At 61.0% G+C, this 11879-nt stretch overlaps 2 protein-coding genes across 2 annotated transcripts; both read left to right on the top strand.

The window, feature by feature from the left end:
- On the top strand, nucleotides 1–2647 carry PHLDB3 (pleckstrin homology like domain family B member 3). Its single transcript, XM_031963265.1, has 4 exons — nucleotides 1–177; nucleotides 506–725; nucleotides 1238–1323; nucleotides 1792–2647. The coding sequence occupies exons 1-4, from the start codon at nucleotides 175–177 to the stop codon at nucleotides 1924–1926; spliced, it is 444 nt and encodes a 147-aa protein (XP_031819125.1). The 5' UTR covers nucleotides 1–174; the 3' UTR covers nucleotides 1927–2647.
- A 3088-nt stretch (nucleotides 2648–5735) lies between these two features.
- LYPD3 (LY6/PLAUR domain containing 3) lies at nucleotides 5736–9927 on the top strand. Its single transcript, XM_031963263.1, has 5 exons — nucleotides 5736–5821; nucleotides 6358–6489; nucleotides 7370–7540; nucleotides 8665–8826; nucleotides 9284–9927. The coding sequence occupies exons 1-5, from the start codon at nucleotides 5755–5757 to the stop codon at nucleotides 9793–9795; spliced, it is 1044 nt and encodes a 347-aa protein (XP_031819123.1). The 5' UTR covers nucleotides 5736–5754; the 3' UTR covers nucleotides 9796–9927.
- The last annotated feature ends 1952 nt before the right edge of the window (nucleotides 9928–11879 follow it).

Raw genomic sequence — 11879 nt, 5'->3', positions numbered from 1 at the left:
ACCGATTCCATTCCCCATCGCCCTCCTCCCACTGGTCCCATCCCTGCCTTTGCTGTTGCTGCTCATGGGGGCACAGGTTTGGGGTCTTGGGTCCCCCCTGACCTCCTTCCCGCTCTGACCCCCCAGGAGGGGACGAAGAGGAGCAAGGAGGAAGCCAGACCTGTTCCAGCCATCATGGTCAGTGCTCCCTGGCTCCCCGAGGCCCTTTTCTCTCTCCCCACTCTATGACGCATCCCGGTCCATAAGGACCATCCCCAGCACCCCGGCCCTCCCGTCCCTCCCCAACCTTAAATCCTCCTAAGCAACAACGGCCCCACCTTTCTGAGTTTCCTCCACTGCGCAGTGGAGACAGTCCCTGAGCTACCGGCCATACCTGCCACACAGGCACAAACGGCGGCCTAATGAGCTCCAGCTCCCACTCCTCCCGCCAGCCGGCGGCTCCTCCCTCCTCTTCCCCATCGCTCCTGCAGCCACAGCCCCCTGCACATGTGTCCCCCTCGTCCAGGCCCCGCCGCCGCCCCCGCCCCGGCCTCCGGGCCCCCGGGTCCTGGACTTGTACCAGCACCTGGAACGCTGGGGCCACAGCCCCGAAAGCTGCCCTCACGTCCGAGTGACCAGCGGCTGCTGCCGGGGACCTCTGGTGAAGGTGGGGGGCCGCATCAAGACCTGGAGGAAGCGGTGGTTCTGCTTCGACCGCCACGCTCGCCGCCTGGCCTACTACGCTGGTGAGGGGCGACCCTTCCCCACGGCTCCCTTGCTTCAGGTCAAGGCATGGGGCCAAATTAGTGAGCTGCTCTCCTCTTAAAGCGAGGCTGAACACCTCAAACCTGGGTTCTGTAGCCTGGCTCTGCCTCAGTTTCCTCCTCTGTAAAATTATCTCCCAGGTCCCCACGGTTCTAAATTCCAGCCTTGGAGGGCCCAGGCCCCACAGTTTTAAATTCCAGGCTTGGATGACCCAGGTCCCCACGGTTCTAAATTCCAGCCTTGGAGGGCCCAGGTCCCACAGGCTCTGAATTCCAGCCTTGGAGGGCCCAGGGCTCCCGCGCTGGGTGTGCAGTCTCGAGGATCTTTGACCTCAGGGCTCCGATGTGGACCCTGACCTTAGCCTCAGCTGTGGGGCTCATTCCCCGCCCCCGCCCTGTCCACTGCAGTGACCTGCTGGAAGGGCTCCAGGCCTTCCCTCCCTCTCCCCCCAAACCAGAACCAAACCCCTCCCCATTCTCCCCCCCCCCCCCAGACAAAGAGGAGACCAAACTGAAGGGAGTCATCTACTTCCAAGCCATAGAAGAGGTGTATTACGACCACCTGCGGTGCGCCTTCAAGGTCAGCTTCCCTTCCCCAAAATACTCGGGCGGGCCCAGGGGCCCAGTGAGGGCTCAGAGGGGCGGGAGGAGACCCTGCCCCTTTAGGCCCGGCTTCCCCTGCCTGCCCGCAGGTTCCTTCCTGGGCCTCCCCTCACGGACATTCCCTCCCTCCTTCTTCCTTCCATCCCCGACATTGTGTGGTTCTTTCTCATGATTCAGAATCTGCGCTTTCTGCCTCGGGTATGGCCGTGGCACTTGTTTCTTTCTGGGCCTCAGTCTCCCCAGAGTATGCCCCTCCCCCCCAGCTGACTTTGTGGGGAGGCTACATCACGGCCCCCGCTTCCTCCAAATACGCATCTTGGGGGGGGGGGGGCTGAGCAAGGGGGAAAGCGGGCTCGGGCCCGGAGGATGGTGTCGCCCCGGGCTGGGGGCTCAGAGGCCGGGGCCCGGGAGCGGGCCACCGAATGCTCGCCCCTTCATCCCTCAGAGCCCCAGCCCCCGCCTGACGTTCTGCGTCAAGACCTACGAGCGCCTCTTCTACATGGTGGCCCCCAGCCCGGAGGCCATGCGCATCTGGATCGATGTCATCGTGACCGCCGCAGATGAGAACCACGCCCCCTGACCCGCCGGCTCCGCCTCCCCAGGAGCCCCCGCCCACTGCCTCCTAGTAACGCGGCCCAGGCCTGGCTCGGCCCTCAGTTTCCCCTTCTGTAAAACGAGGCTGGACAGGCTCGGTCCTTCCGGCTCGTCCCGGATGCTATGAATCCGCCCCCAGCGTTTACAGCTCGGGCCTTCTAGTCTCCGAGTTCCCCGGGAGGCCCCGCCCTCGCCGAACGTTCTTACCCTCAGTGTTCTATTGCTTGTAACTTTCCCGGGAGGCCCCGCCCTCTCTCGAGTATTAGTACCCCCGGTGTCCTATTGCTTGTAACTTTCCCGGGAAGCCCCGCCCTCTCTCGAGTATTAGTACCCCCGGTGTTCTATTGCTTGTAACTTTCCCGGGAGGCCCCGCCCTCTCTCGAGTATTAGTACCCCCGGTGTTCTATTGCTTGTAACTTTCCCGGGAGGCCCCGCCCTCTCTCGAGTATTAGTACCCCCGGTGTTCTATTGCTTGTAACTTTCCCGGGAGGCCCCGCCCTCTCTCGAGTATTAGTACCCCCGGTGTTCTATTGCTTGTAACTTTCCCGGGAGGCCCCGCCCTCTCTCGAGTATTAGTACCCCCGGTGTTCTATTGCTTGTAACTTTCCCGGGAGGCCCCGCCCTCTCTCGAGTATTAGTACCCCCGGTGTTCTATTGCTTGTAACTTTCCCGGGAGGCCCCGCCCTCTCCGAACGTTCTTACCCTCAGTTTCTCGCCTTTCCGGGGAGGCCCGCCCTCCCGAACGTTCTTACCCTCAGTGTTCTTTGCGGCCCCCGGGAGGCCCGCCCTCCGAACGTTCGTGCCCCAGTGTTTTTGGCTGTCTTTCCGGGAGGCCCGCCCTCCCGAATTTTCCCTCAGTGTTCTTTGAACTTTCCCGGGAGGCCCCGCCCTCTCTCGAGTATTAGTACCCCCGGTGTTCTATTGCTTGTAACTTTCCCGGGAGGCCCCGCCCTCTCTCGAGTATTAGTACCCCCGGTGTTCTATTGCTTGTAACTTTCCCGGGAGGCCCCGCCCTCTCTCGAGTATTAGTACCCCCGGTGTTCTATTGCTTGTAACTTTCCCGGGAGGCCCCGCCCTCTCTCGAGTATTAGTACCCCCGGTGTTCTATTGCTTGTAACTTTCCCGGGAGGCCCCGCCCTCTCTCGAGTATTAGTACCCCCGGTGTTCTATTGCTTGTAACTTTCCCGGGAGGCCCCGCCCTCTCCGAACGTTCGTGCCCCCAGTGTTTATGGCTTGTAACTTTCCCGGGAGGCCCCGCCCTCTCTCGAGTATTAGTTCCCCCAGTGTTCTATTGCCGGTAACGTTCCCGGGAGCTTTCGTATTCCCAGGTAACTCCCGAACGTTCGTAGCCCCGCTGCCCCCCCCCCACCCCCCCGGAAGCCCAGTCCCCTGAAACGGTCTCCTCCGCCCGGTGGGCCGCCTCTGCTCGGCCGGTTCCGAGCTCCCCCAAGTGCCCCGGAGGAAGCGGCTGCCGGCTTCACCCCGAGGACTCTCCGGGGGCGGGGGCGGGGGGGTTATTTATTGATGCACACGTGGGGTTAAATTAAACACTGGAAAAACCATCGTGGCCGTCGTTGTTCGCCGCCAGCCCGGGCGAGCTGCTCCTCCAAGCGCCTTACTCTCAGGACCCCCTCTCTCCCCATCCGCCTCCTCAGGGCCCTAGGAGTGCCCACCCCACCCCCTTCATCCCGGGACCCCCACGTCCTGAGCTCCATTCCTTACCCCCAGGGGCCCTTCGCCTGTGAGCCTTTTTCACGATTCAGGGACAGCAGGCGTCCTGGCTCTCCCAGCCTTTCTTTGGGGGGCACTCGGGGAGAACGCTAGGCAGATACACCCTGTGGGCTTGAGGCGGGCGCTGGGGCTCCGACGCGGCTCTGAGTCAGGGAGCCTCCGGTGCCCCTTCTCCTCCCATGACCCGCAGGAAGCCTCGAGCCCCACCCTTGGGAAGGAAGCGCTGATCCTCCCTCGGCGCAAGTTCTGGGGCTGCTCCCCCAGCCCTCATCCTTTCACTCCATCCAAACCCAAACTGGAGATCAAAAGGATTGTCCTGAAGGGGTCAAGGACAGGGGCTCTGACCGGGCCCCTTTGCCCAGCCCGATTAAGCCAAGAGACGCCTAAAATCCTGTTTTTCAGAATAACAGACGGATGATTACAAAAGATCCCAGGAACTTTAAAGAAAGGCCTGATTTCTCCCATCCACGTACAGGGACCCAAAACCTCTCAGAAAAGCCCAATTAAGACCCTCTGGATGAGAGGGTGCCGCCCAGAGGGAAAGTGGCCATCCCCACATCCATCTCCGGGTTTTTGTTTGTTTAACTTAGACACTAAAACAAAATGTAAAAAGGGAATTTTTCCATCACAGAGGAGAACACAAGAGTTCTCTGAGAGGCCGAATCTCTGTCTTGTGCTGGGTTTGGAGACAGGATGACTCCCACAAGCGACTTTCTGCATTGTCCTGCTGGCCCTTGCTTCCTCCTGGATGGTTTATTCTCTGAAGAAAGGGCCCCAGGAACCAGGGGATTTTAGCCGCCTCCTTAGAACGCAGAGCACCATGCGTCAGAACTGGAGGCCACGGGGACAGAGGGATGAGAAGGCGGCAGGGGGGACCATGGGAAGAACAGAGAGTTGGAACAGGGCGACCCTCAGCCAGTCCAAACCTGGCTTTTGATAAAACTTTTATTTCCACCAGGAAAAGGACCTGACTAAAATAACTGCAAACTTGCCCCGAGTCCCTTCCTCTCGCTGGGCTTCGGTTCCCAAACTGTGTAAATGGATGCGGTCGGAGGAGATGGTCTCTCGGGGGTTAGGGAGTCACTGAGGGTCCTGCAGGCCCAGACAGAGGCACCCTGCACCAGCCCTGCCCCCCCCCCCCGCCCCCGATGCCTGTCTCTCCGGTCCAGCCAGTTTGGGGAGGGAGCCCTGGATCGGGCCCGCCCTCGAAACTTGGGCTCCCACGCTCCCCTCCCCCTCCTGCCCAGGCCCCTGAAGTTTAAAGCTGGGGGGGGGTGCAGACAAGTTCAGTGACAGCTTTGCATTCAGGGTGCTGGGGCGCTGAGGGACCCCCCCCTCGGGCCTGGGAAGCCTCCTCTCCTGTGGCTTCCTGCCAGCACCGGGGAAGACAGCCCCGCACTATTGGGGGGCAGAATAGAGACTGAACTTGTAGGCCTGCCTGGCCCCCCAAACGTTCATGTTGGGCTCCCGGGAGGGTCCTTCTAGGCCCAGGGATCCCTAGAGATGCCGAACTCTGGGATGGTGAAACTTTCCTTCTGGAAAGTAAGAAGTGGCAGTTTCCCAACACTTTCAGGTTTCCAAAATGCTTTCACTTGGATTATCTCACTTAATCCCCACAACAAGTTTTTCCGAAGCAGGTGTCGTTATCCCGTTTTACAGAAAAGGAAACTGAGGCTGGGAGAAATGCTCAGACGAATCACTTTCGCCTCCCTGAGCCTCAGTTTCCCCACATGCCCAAAGAGGGGCTTGGCCCAGCTGCCCCTCGCAGAGCTCTGGGGATGGAGATGGGCTTGAGCGCCTGCCCCTCTGCCCCACCCAGTCACTTCCCAGCACCAGCGGCCCCAGGGCAGGGCCCTGCTCCCCGGGGTGCTCCCGGCTGCAGTCAGAGGCTGCTCCCCTCTCCCTGGGACGTGACGCAAGGAAAGGGGGGCCCGCCCCAGAGCCAACGCCGGGCTGGGCGGGGGGAGGAGAGAGCGAGGGCCTGGGGGCGATTACTCATCTCGGGGTTCAGGTAAGAGGGCCAGGCTGGGGCGCAGCGCCGACACACCCCGGGGGACCGCGGAAGCAGCAGGACGGAGCAGCCATGGAGAGAAAGTGCAGCCCAGGGATCCTCGGGGCCACTGTCCTGCTCTTGTCCCTGCTCGGCCCAGGTGAGCCAGGGCAGGAGGAGGCACTTCTGCATCCCGGGCAGAGCCCAGGATGGGGGCAGGAGAGGGGGCGTCACAGGGATGGGAGATGTTCCTCCACGGGGAGAGGGGCTGTGGCCAGGGGTCTTCAGAAGGGTTAGCAGGAGGAGTTGGGCTCCCTGGCCCTGGGGAGAGTGGGCCAGGGGGCTTCCCGCGCTTACAAGGCCAAGGGGTCCTCCGCTCTCGGCAGAGAGGAGCCCCACGCCCCGGCTCCCAGCGAGAAAACAGGAAGATTGGCCCGGGCCGGGGAGAGGGACTGAAAGCTACACCTCAGCTCAAAGAGCCGCAGAGGGACCTCTTGGCCCCAGGAGGCCCGACGATGGTGGAGGGGAGGGCCTGCCGTCTGTGGGAGGTCCTAGGCGAGGTCTGCTCGCAGCCGGGGCCGGGGCAGCCGGCCAGGACCTCTAGGCTTGGGGAGGGCTCCCGGGGAGAGGCGCCTCTGCAATGGGGCAAGAAGGCCGTGGGAGTGCAAGAGGGTGACGTGGATGACCCTCTCCCAGGTGCCTCGGCTCTTCAGTGCTACAGCTGCATCCAGAAAGCCGACGGAGGATGTTCCCTAGAGAAGATGAAGGTGGTTACCTGCCCTGCACACCTGGGGGTCTGCACAGAGGCTGTGGGGGCTGTGGAGACCAGTGAGTAAGGGGCCCTGGGGGGAGGGTCGGCCTGTGGAGGGTGGGGGACCCCGTCATGTGGAAGGACTTCAGGGGTAAATCCAGACCTACAAAGCCCCTGGGTCGGCCCATTTCCTTGGGGGGGGGGGAGCTGGGGTCTCCTTGGCAATGGAGTTAAGCAAGTGCTCAGGGGTCTGGGGACCTGGACCATAAGATTTGGGGATAGATGGAGCCCCAGGAAGTTGAGGGGAGCAGTTTCTGAGTCAGCCCCTCCCCATCACACTCACCTACTTTCCCGGAGGGTCCAGGCTCATCTGTGCATGAGCCCACATGACTGTGAAGCTTTATCACATGGAACCCTGGGCCCCTGGACAAACAGTCCATCCAGGAGGCCCCAAATCTCCACTCCCACCATTGCCTCAGAGACCTCAGACCCCACCCCATGCGGCTGCTCCCCTGAGTCCTCCCTCTGTCTGAGTCCTCCTCTCAGTTCTCCACTTCTGAGTCCTCCCCCTCTGGAGTCTCCCTCTGAGTTCTCCCTCTGTCTAAGTCTAACCCCCTCTGGAGTCTCCCTGAGTCCTCCCTTTGAGCTGCCCTCACCAGCTCTGAATGTTCAGCTCACTCCATTTTGAGCTCTTTGAAATCCCTTTCTTCTCAAACCTCTCTCTGCCTTCCCCTACCCACCCAGTCTCAGCATCCTTCCCCTCTGGATCTTTCTCTTTTGCATCCTTTCTTTCTGGCTCCTCCCTCTATCTTGAGTCCTCCTCCTCTCACTTCTCCACTTCCAAGTCCTCCCCCTCTGGAGTCTCCCTCTGACTCCTCCCCCTCCTGGTCCTCCTTGACTCCTCCCTGCTCCGACCCTTCCCTTCTCATCCCACTGGTGCCCGCTTCTTCCCCCAAGTCCACGGGCAGTTCTCGCTGGCCATCCGCGGCTGTGGCTCAGGACTCTCGGGAAAGAATGACCGGGGGCTGGACCTGCACGGGATCCTGGCCTTCCACCAGCTGCATCAGTGCGACAAGGACAAGTGCAACAACCAGCTCAACCTGACCTCCCACCGCCTGAACCCCAGCGGTGAGTGGGGGGCCGGGCGTCCGGGGAGGGGACACGGGGACCCGTTCTCTGGATGGAAACCAGAGGGGCTGAGTCCAGATTCTGATCCTGCTGTTCTCTAGTCATGGGATGCTGGCCAAGCTGCTTCCCTGCCCTGGGCCTTAGTCTCCCCCTCCGTAAAGTGAAGAGCTTGGCTAGGTGACCCCCAGGAGCCCACCCTGAGCCCACCTTTCTAAGGGCGCTTTGCTTGGCCCCATTTTGGCCTGGTTGCCACCCTGGTAGCATTGATGGGCATTTTTGCCAAGCGATGACAAAGGATCCCATGCCTTTCTTTCCTGGCCAAAATGGAGGATGCCCTCGAGCCGGGCAATGGCCCAGCTCGGTGGGTGCAGAATTGGTGAAACAGACTCGAGGAGCTGCCATTAAGGGCTGGTCTCCCCGAGGAGGCTCTAGAGGAGCACCCAGGGCCCGTGCTCGGACCCGGGCTATTTAACAAAGAGTTAGTAAGCTCATGGCAAATGACACGAGGTGGGGGGCTCTGGATAACTGCCTGGATTCCCAAAGACCGTTGGATGATGGGACACTGGGTCAGCCCTAATGAGATGACATTGTTTATTTTTATTTTTAAAACAATCCTTGCTTTGGATATAGATGGAAATACATCCATAGATAATCTTTGCAAAAATAAATTGTATTTTCTTAGCTTTGTTTTATACAGCTGTCTGTGCACATGCTACACAATACATATAAAATAATTTTCATTAATAATTCATTAATTAATTAGTTTTAATTAGATTGATTTAATTAATCCCTCCCTCCTATTTTGGCCCCATTGAGGAACAAGCAGAAAATAAAACTTAATAAAATTAATTTACATGTATACAGCATTTTAAGTTTTGCAAAATGCTTCACCAAAAAATATTAAGTTGACTTTTTTTGGCTGAGGCATTGGGGGTTAAGTGACTTGCCCAGGGTCACACAGCTAGAGGTGCTAAGTGTCAGAGGCCAGATCTGAGCTCCCAAGGATGAGGCTTCCTGGCTCCTGACCCAGGGGTGGGGGTGGGGGAGGGGGGGGGGTGGGGGGAGGGGTGAGGCGGGGGAGCCCGCGGAATCTCACCCACCGCCCCCTTCCGTCGCCCTCACAGGGAACGAGAGCGCCCACGAGCCCAACGGAGTGGAGTGCTACAGCTGCGTGGGGCTGAGCCGGGAGGCCTGCGCGGGCTCTAAGCCCCCCCTGGCCCAGTGCTACAACGCGGGGGACCGGCTGCACAAGGGCTGCTTTGACGGGAACGTCACCCTGACCGCAGGTGAGGGGGGATGGGAGGGGGAGGGGGAGGGGATGCCCGAGGGCGCCCCCGCCTCGGCCAAACAGAGACGTCCTTGCCCTCAGGCGGCTTGCGGTGGGGAGGGGGAGGGGGAGACACAAGTGGGAGGGGATTGGAGGAGAGAGAAGAGCGACCCCGCGGGCTGGGGGTGGAGGAGGGCCCCGATGCTCCCGGCATCCCCTCCTTTCCTCCTCGGGGAAGAGCCCCCTCCCGCTCCGTGGGGGAAATGGCTCCCGGCCCCTCAGCCTGCCTTCCCCTCCCGGGGGCTGTAATCCCTTCGGGGAGAAGGCCATGGCGGATCACTCGGTGACTGAATCGGGGGGTCTGTTCACAGATTTGGAAACCGAGGCCCCGAGAGGGTGGCGGGCCTCCCGAGCCCCTCCCCCTCCCGCCCCTCCCCCCGGCTCTAACCGCCGCCCCGCCCCTTGCTTTCCCTCAGCCAACGTGACGGTGTCCTTGCCGGTGCGCGGCTGCGTGCAGGACGAGGGCTGCACCCGAGACGGGGTGACGGGCCCCGGCTTCTCCCTCAGCGGCTCCTGCTGCGAGGGCTCGCGCTGCAACGCCGACCTCCGCAACAAGACCTACTTCGCTCCGGGCATCCCCCCCCTGGTGGTGCTGCCCCCGCCCACCACCGCCCGCCCCAATTCCACGGCCACGAAGCCCTCGGCGCCCAGCCCCGCTGCCACGGCTCCCCCGGCCCCCTCCGCGCGCCGGCCCCCCGCCCCCACCCCGCGGGCCCCCGCCCCCCGCTCCGAGGCCCCCGCCCCCGCCCCCCGCTCCGAGGCCCCCGCGGAGACTCCCCGCGAGGAGGGCGGGGCCGGCAGGGGGGCCGTGGGCCACAGCGACCGAAGCAACGCGGGGCAGCTCCCCCCCAAGGGCGGCTCCCCGCGCCCCCTGGCCCTGCCGCTGGCGGCGCTCCTGGCGGCCGCGGCCGCTACCGCGCTCCCGTGATCCCCCGGGACACGCCCCCGAACCCAGACTCCCTCTGCCCGGGGCTGGGCCGGTCCCGCCCCAAGCCAGCCTCTCCCCGCCCCGCCCGCCAGGCGAGCAGGTCTCCTGGAAAATAAAACCACCGCCTATTTACGCTGGCCCGAGTTGTTTGCTCCTGGAGAACTGACGGCTCGGAGGGAGGGTTGGAAGCGCGGTGTACGCGGCGGGGGCGGGCCGCAGGGAGGTGGCTACGTCGGGGCCGGCGGGGAGGGGCCAGAACGGGGCCAGAAGGTCCGGGAGCTTCCGCGGGGAGCAGAAGCGGCGGGGCGAGCAGCGGGCCGGAGCCGGGCCTTTGTCACCTGACCCAGATTCGCTGGGCAGGTGCGAGTGGCTCCCTAGCCTAGGCCGCCGCCTCTAGGGACTGTCCCACTCTCTGGACGGCCCCGGAGTCCGATCTCCTCTGTGGGCAGCAGCCGGAAGGCGCTGCCAGGTTTGGGGGGCCCGCTGTGAGGTTGGGGGGCGCTGCCGCCCGTCTTTCTGGGCTTGGGGTGCCCAGGACTCCGGGGCAGAAAGCCTTCAGGGCAGCAGGCCTCCAGCCCCGAGGAGGAGGCTTCCAGGCGCCTTTCCATTGAAAGTGGTCGTGGGCTGTTTCCATGAGTCACGCATCCCCATCACCAAGCTGCTAGCACATAGGTCCGGGCCTGTTCCCGCTCCGAGGACCGACCTGCTGCTCCCGTCCGGCCCCGGGAAGGCCCTCCCCGTGTGGGCGCCGTGTCAGAGCCTCGGCTGTAGAGTCACAGTCTTACGTTAGGGGAGTCCTGTAGATATTGGAGAAGAGAAAGCGGGGAGTCTGAAATTATCAGTAGATCCGTGGGAGAGGGGAGGAAAACACTGGGAAATCCCATGGAATGGAAGGCCAGGGACCTGCATTTCATTAGTGTCTGGAAGTCCACAAGCACTTTGAAAAAATCCAATTGCATGTAAAAATCCCTTTAAACCTTTTCTAAACAATTGTGAGTCCCCCCTCTCTCCCACCCTTTGTCCCCCCCTCCTCCTTGGAAAGCAAGAACTTTGATAGTTGTGAGCTGTACAGTTGTTCACATTATTTCTGTATGTCATCCAACAAGTGCCTTTTAAAGCACACACTATGTGCCAGGTATGGACTGGGCACTGGAGATTAAAAGAAAAGCAAAAAAAAAGGTTCCTACTCCCAAGAAAACCCCTGGTTCAATAGGAAACAACACGGAAGCCATTGCATATAAATTCATGCAGATCATCTCGAGAGGCGGACGACGGTGCTGGGGAGAAGGACCAGGCAAGGGCTGGTGCGGGTGAGATTTTAGCCAAGAGGCCGCAAGAGGCAGGCGAGAACGGCCTATTTTTGTCCAAGGAGCAGCTGGTGAATCACTGGGTACTTGGAAGGGAGGGGGTGAGGGAGCGTAGGAGACCTGGAAAGGTCAGAGAGGTCTTTGAACATCCAACCGGGGAGTTTGTATTTGATCTTGGAGGGTGAGACGGCACTTTAGGAAGCCCTCATGGACAGCAGAAAGGGGGAACTGGGACACCAGCCAGGGTTGTTAGGTCATCCAGGTGCCAGGAGGGTTCACCTGACTGAGGTCAGGGTCAGAGCAAAGGAGGAGGAGGGAGAGAGAAGTTAAGCCGGAGAGATGGAGCAGATAAGGTGAGTACTATGGGGGGGGGCAAGGAGAGAAAGGAGGTGATGCCTAAGGTAACCGGGAAGATAGAAGTTAGGAAGAAAGGCGCTTTGGGGAGGAAAAGACGAATTTTGGATGTGTAGAGTTTAGGAGTTTACAAGACATTCAGTATGACCTGGGTAACCAGTAGTGGGAGAGGTGAGACTGGAAATCAGGAGAGAGGTCAGGGCTGGAAAAGAAGATTGAATCTATGGGAGCCTCAGTCTCCCTCATCTGTAAAATGGGCTGAAGAAGAAAACTGGCGAGCCACTCCCCTGGGCCAAAGAAACAGCGCATGGGGCCAGAAGGGTCTGCCCTGCTGCACAACAGCCACAAAATGGGAATAATAACTGCGCCTTGTGAGGAGAAAATGAGATAAGGTTATTACCAGAACCATCCCGAAATACGCCT

Source organism: Sarcophilus harrisii, chromosome 3, assembly GCF_902635505.1.
Source record: "Sarcophilus harrisii chromosome 3, mSarHar1.11, whole genome shotgun sequence".
Classification (NCBI taxonomy): domain Eukaryota; kingdom Metazoa; phylum Chordata; class Mammalia; order Dasyuromorphia; family Dasyuridae; genus Sarcophilus; species Sarcophilus harrisii.
The sequence above is the reverse complement of the archived record's forward strand: the minus strand, read 5'-3'. Positions and strand labels throughout refer to the sequence as shown.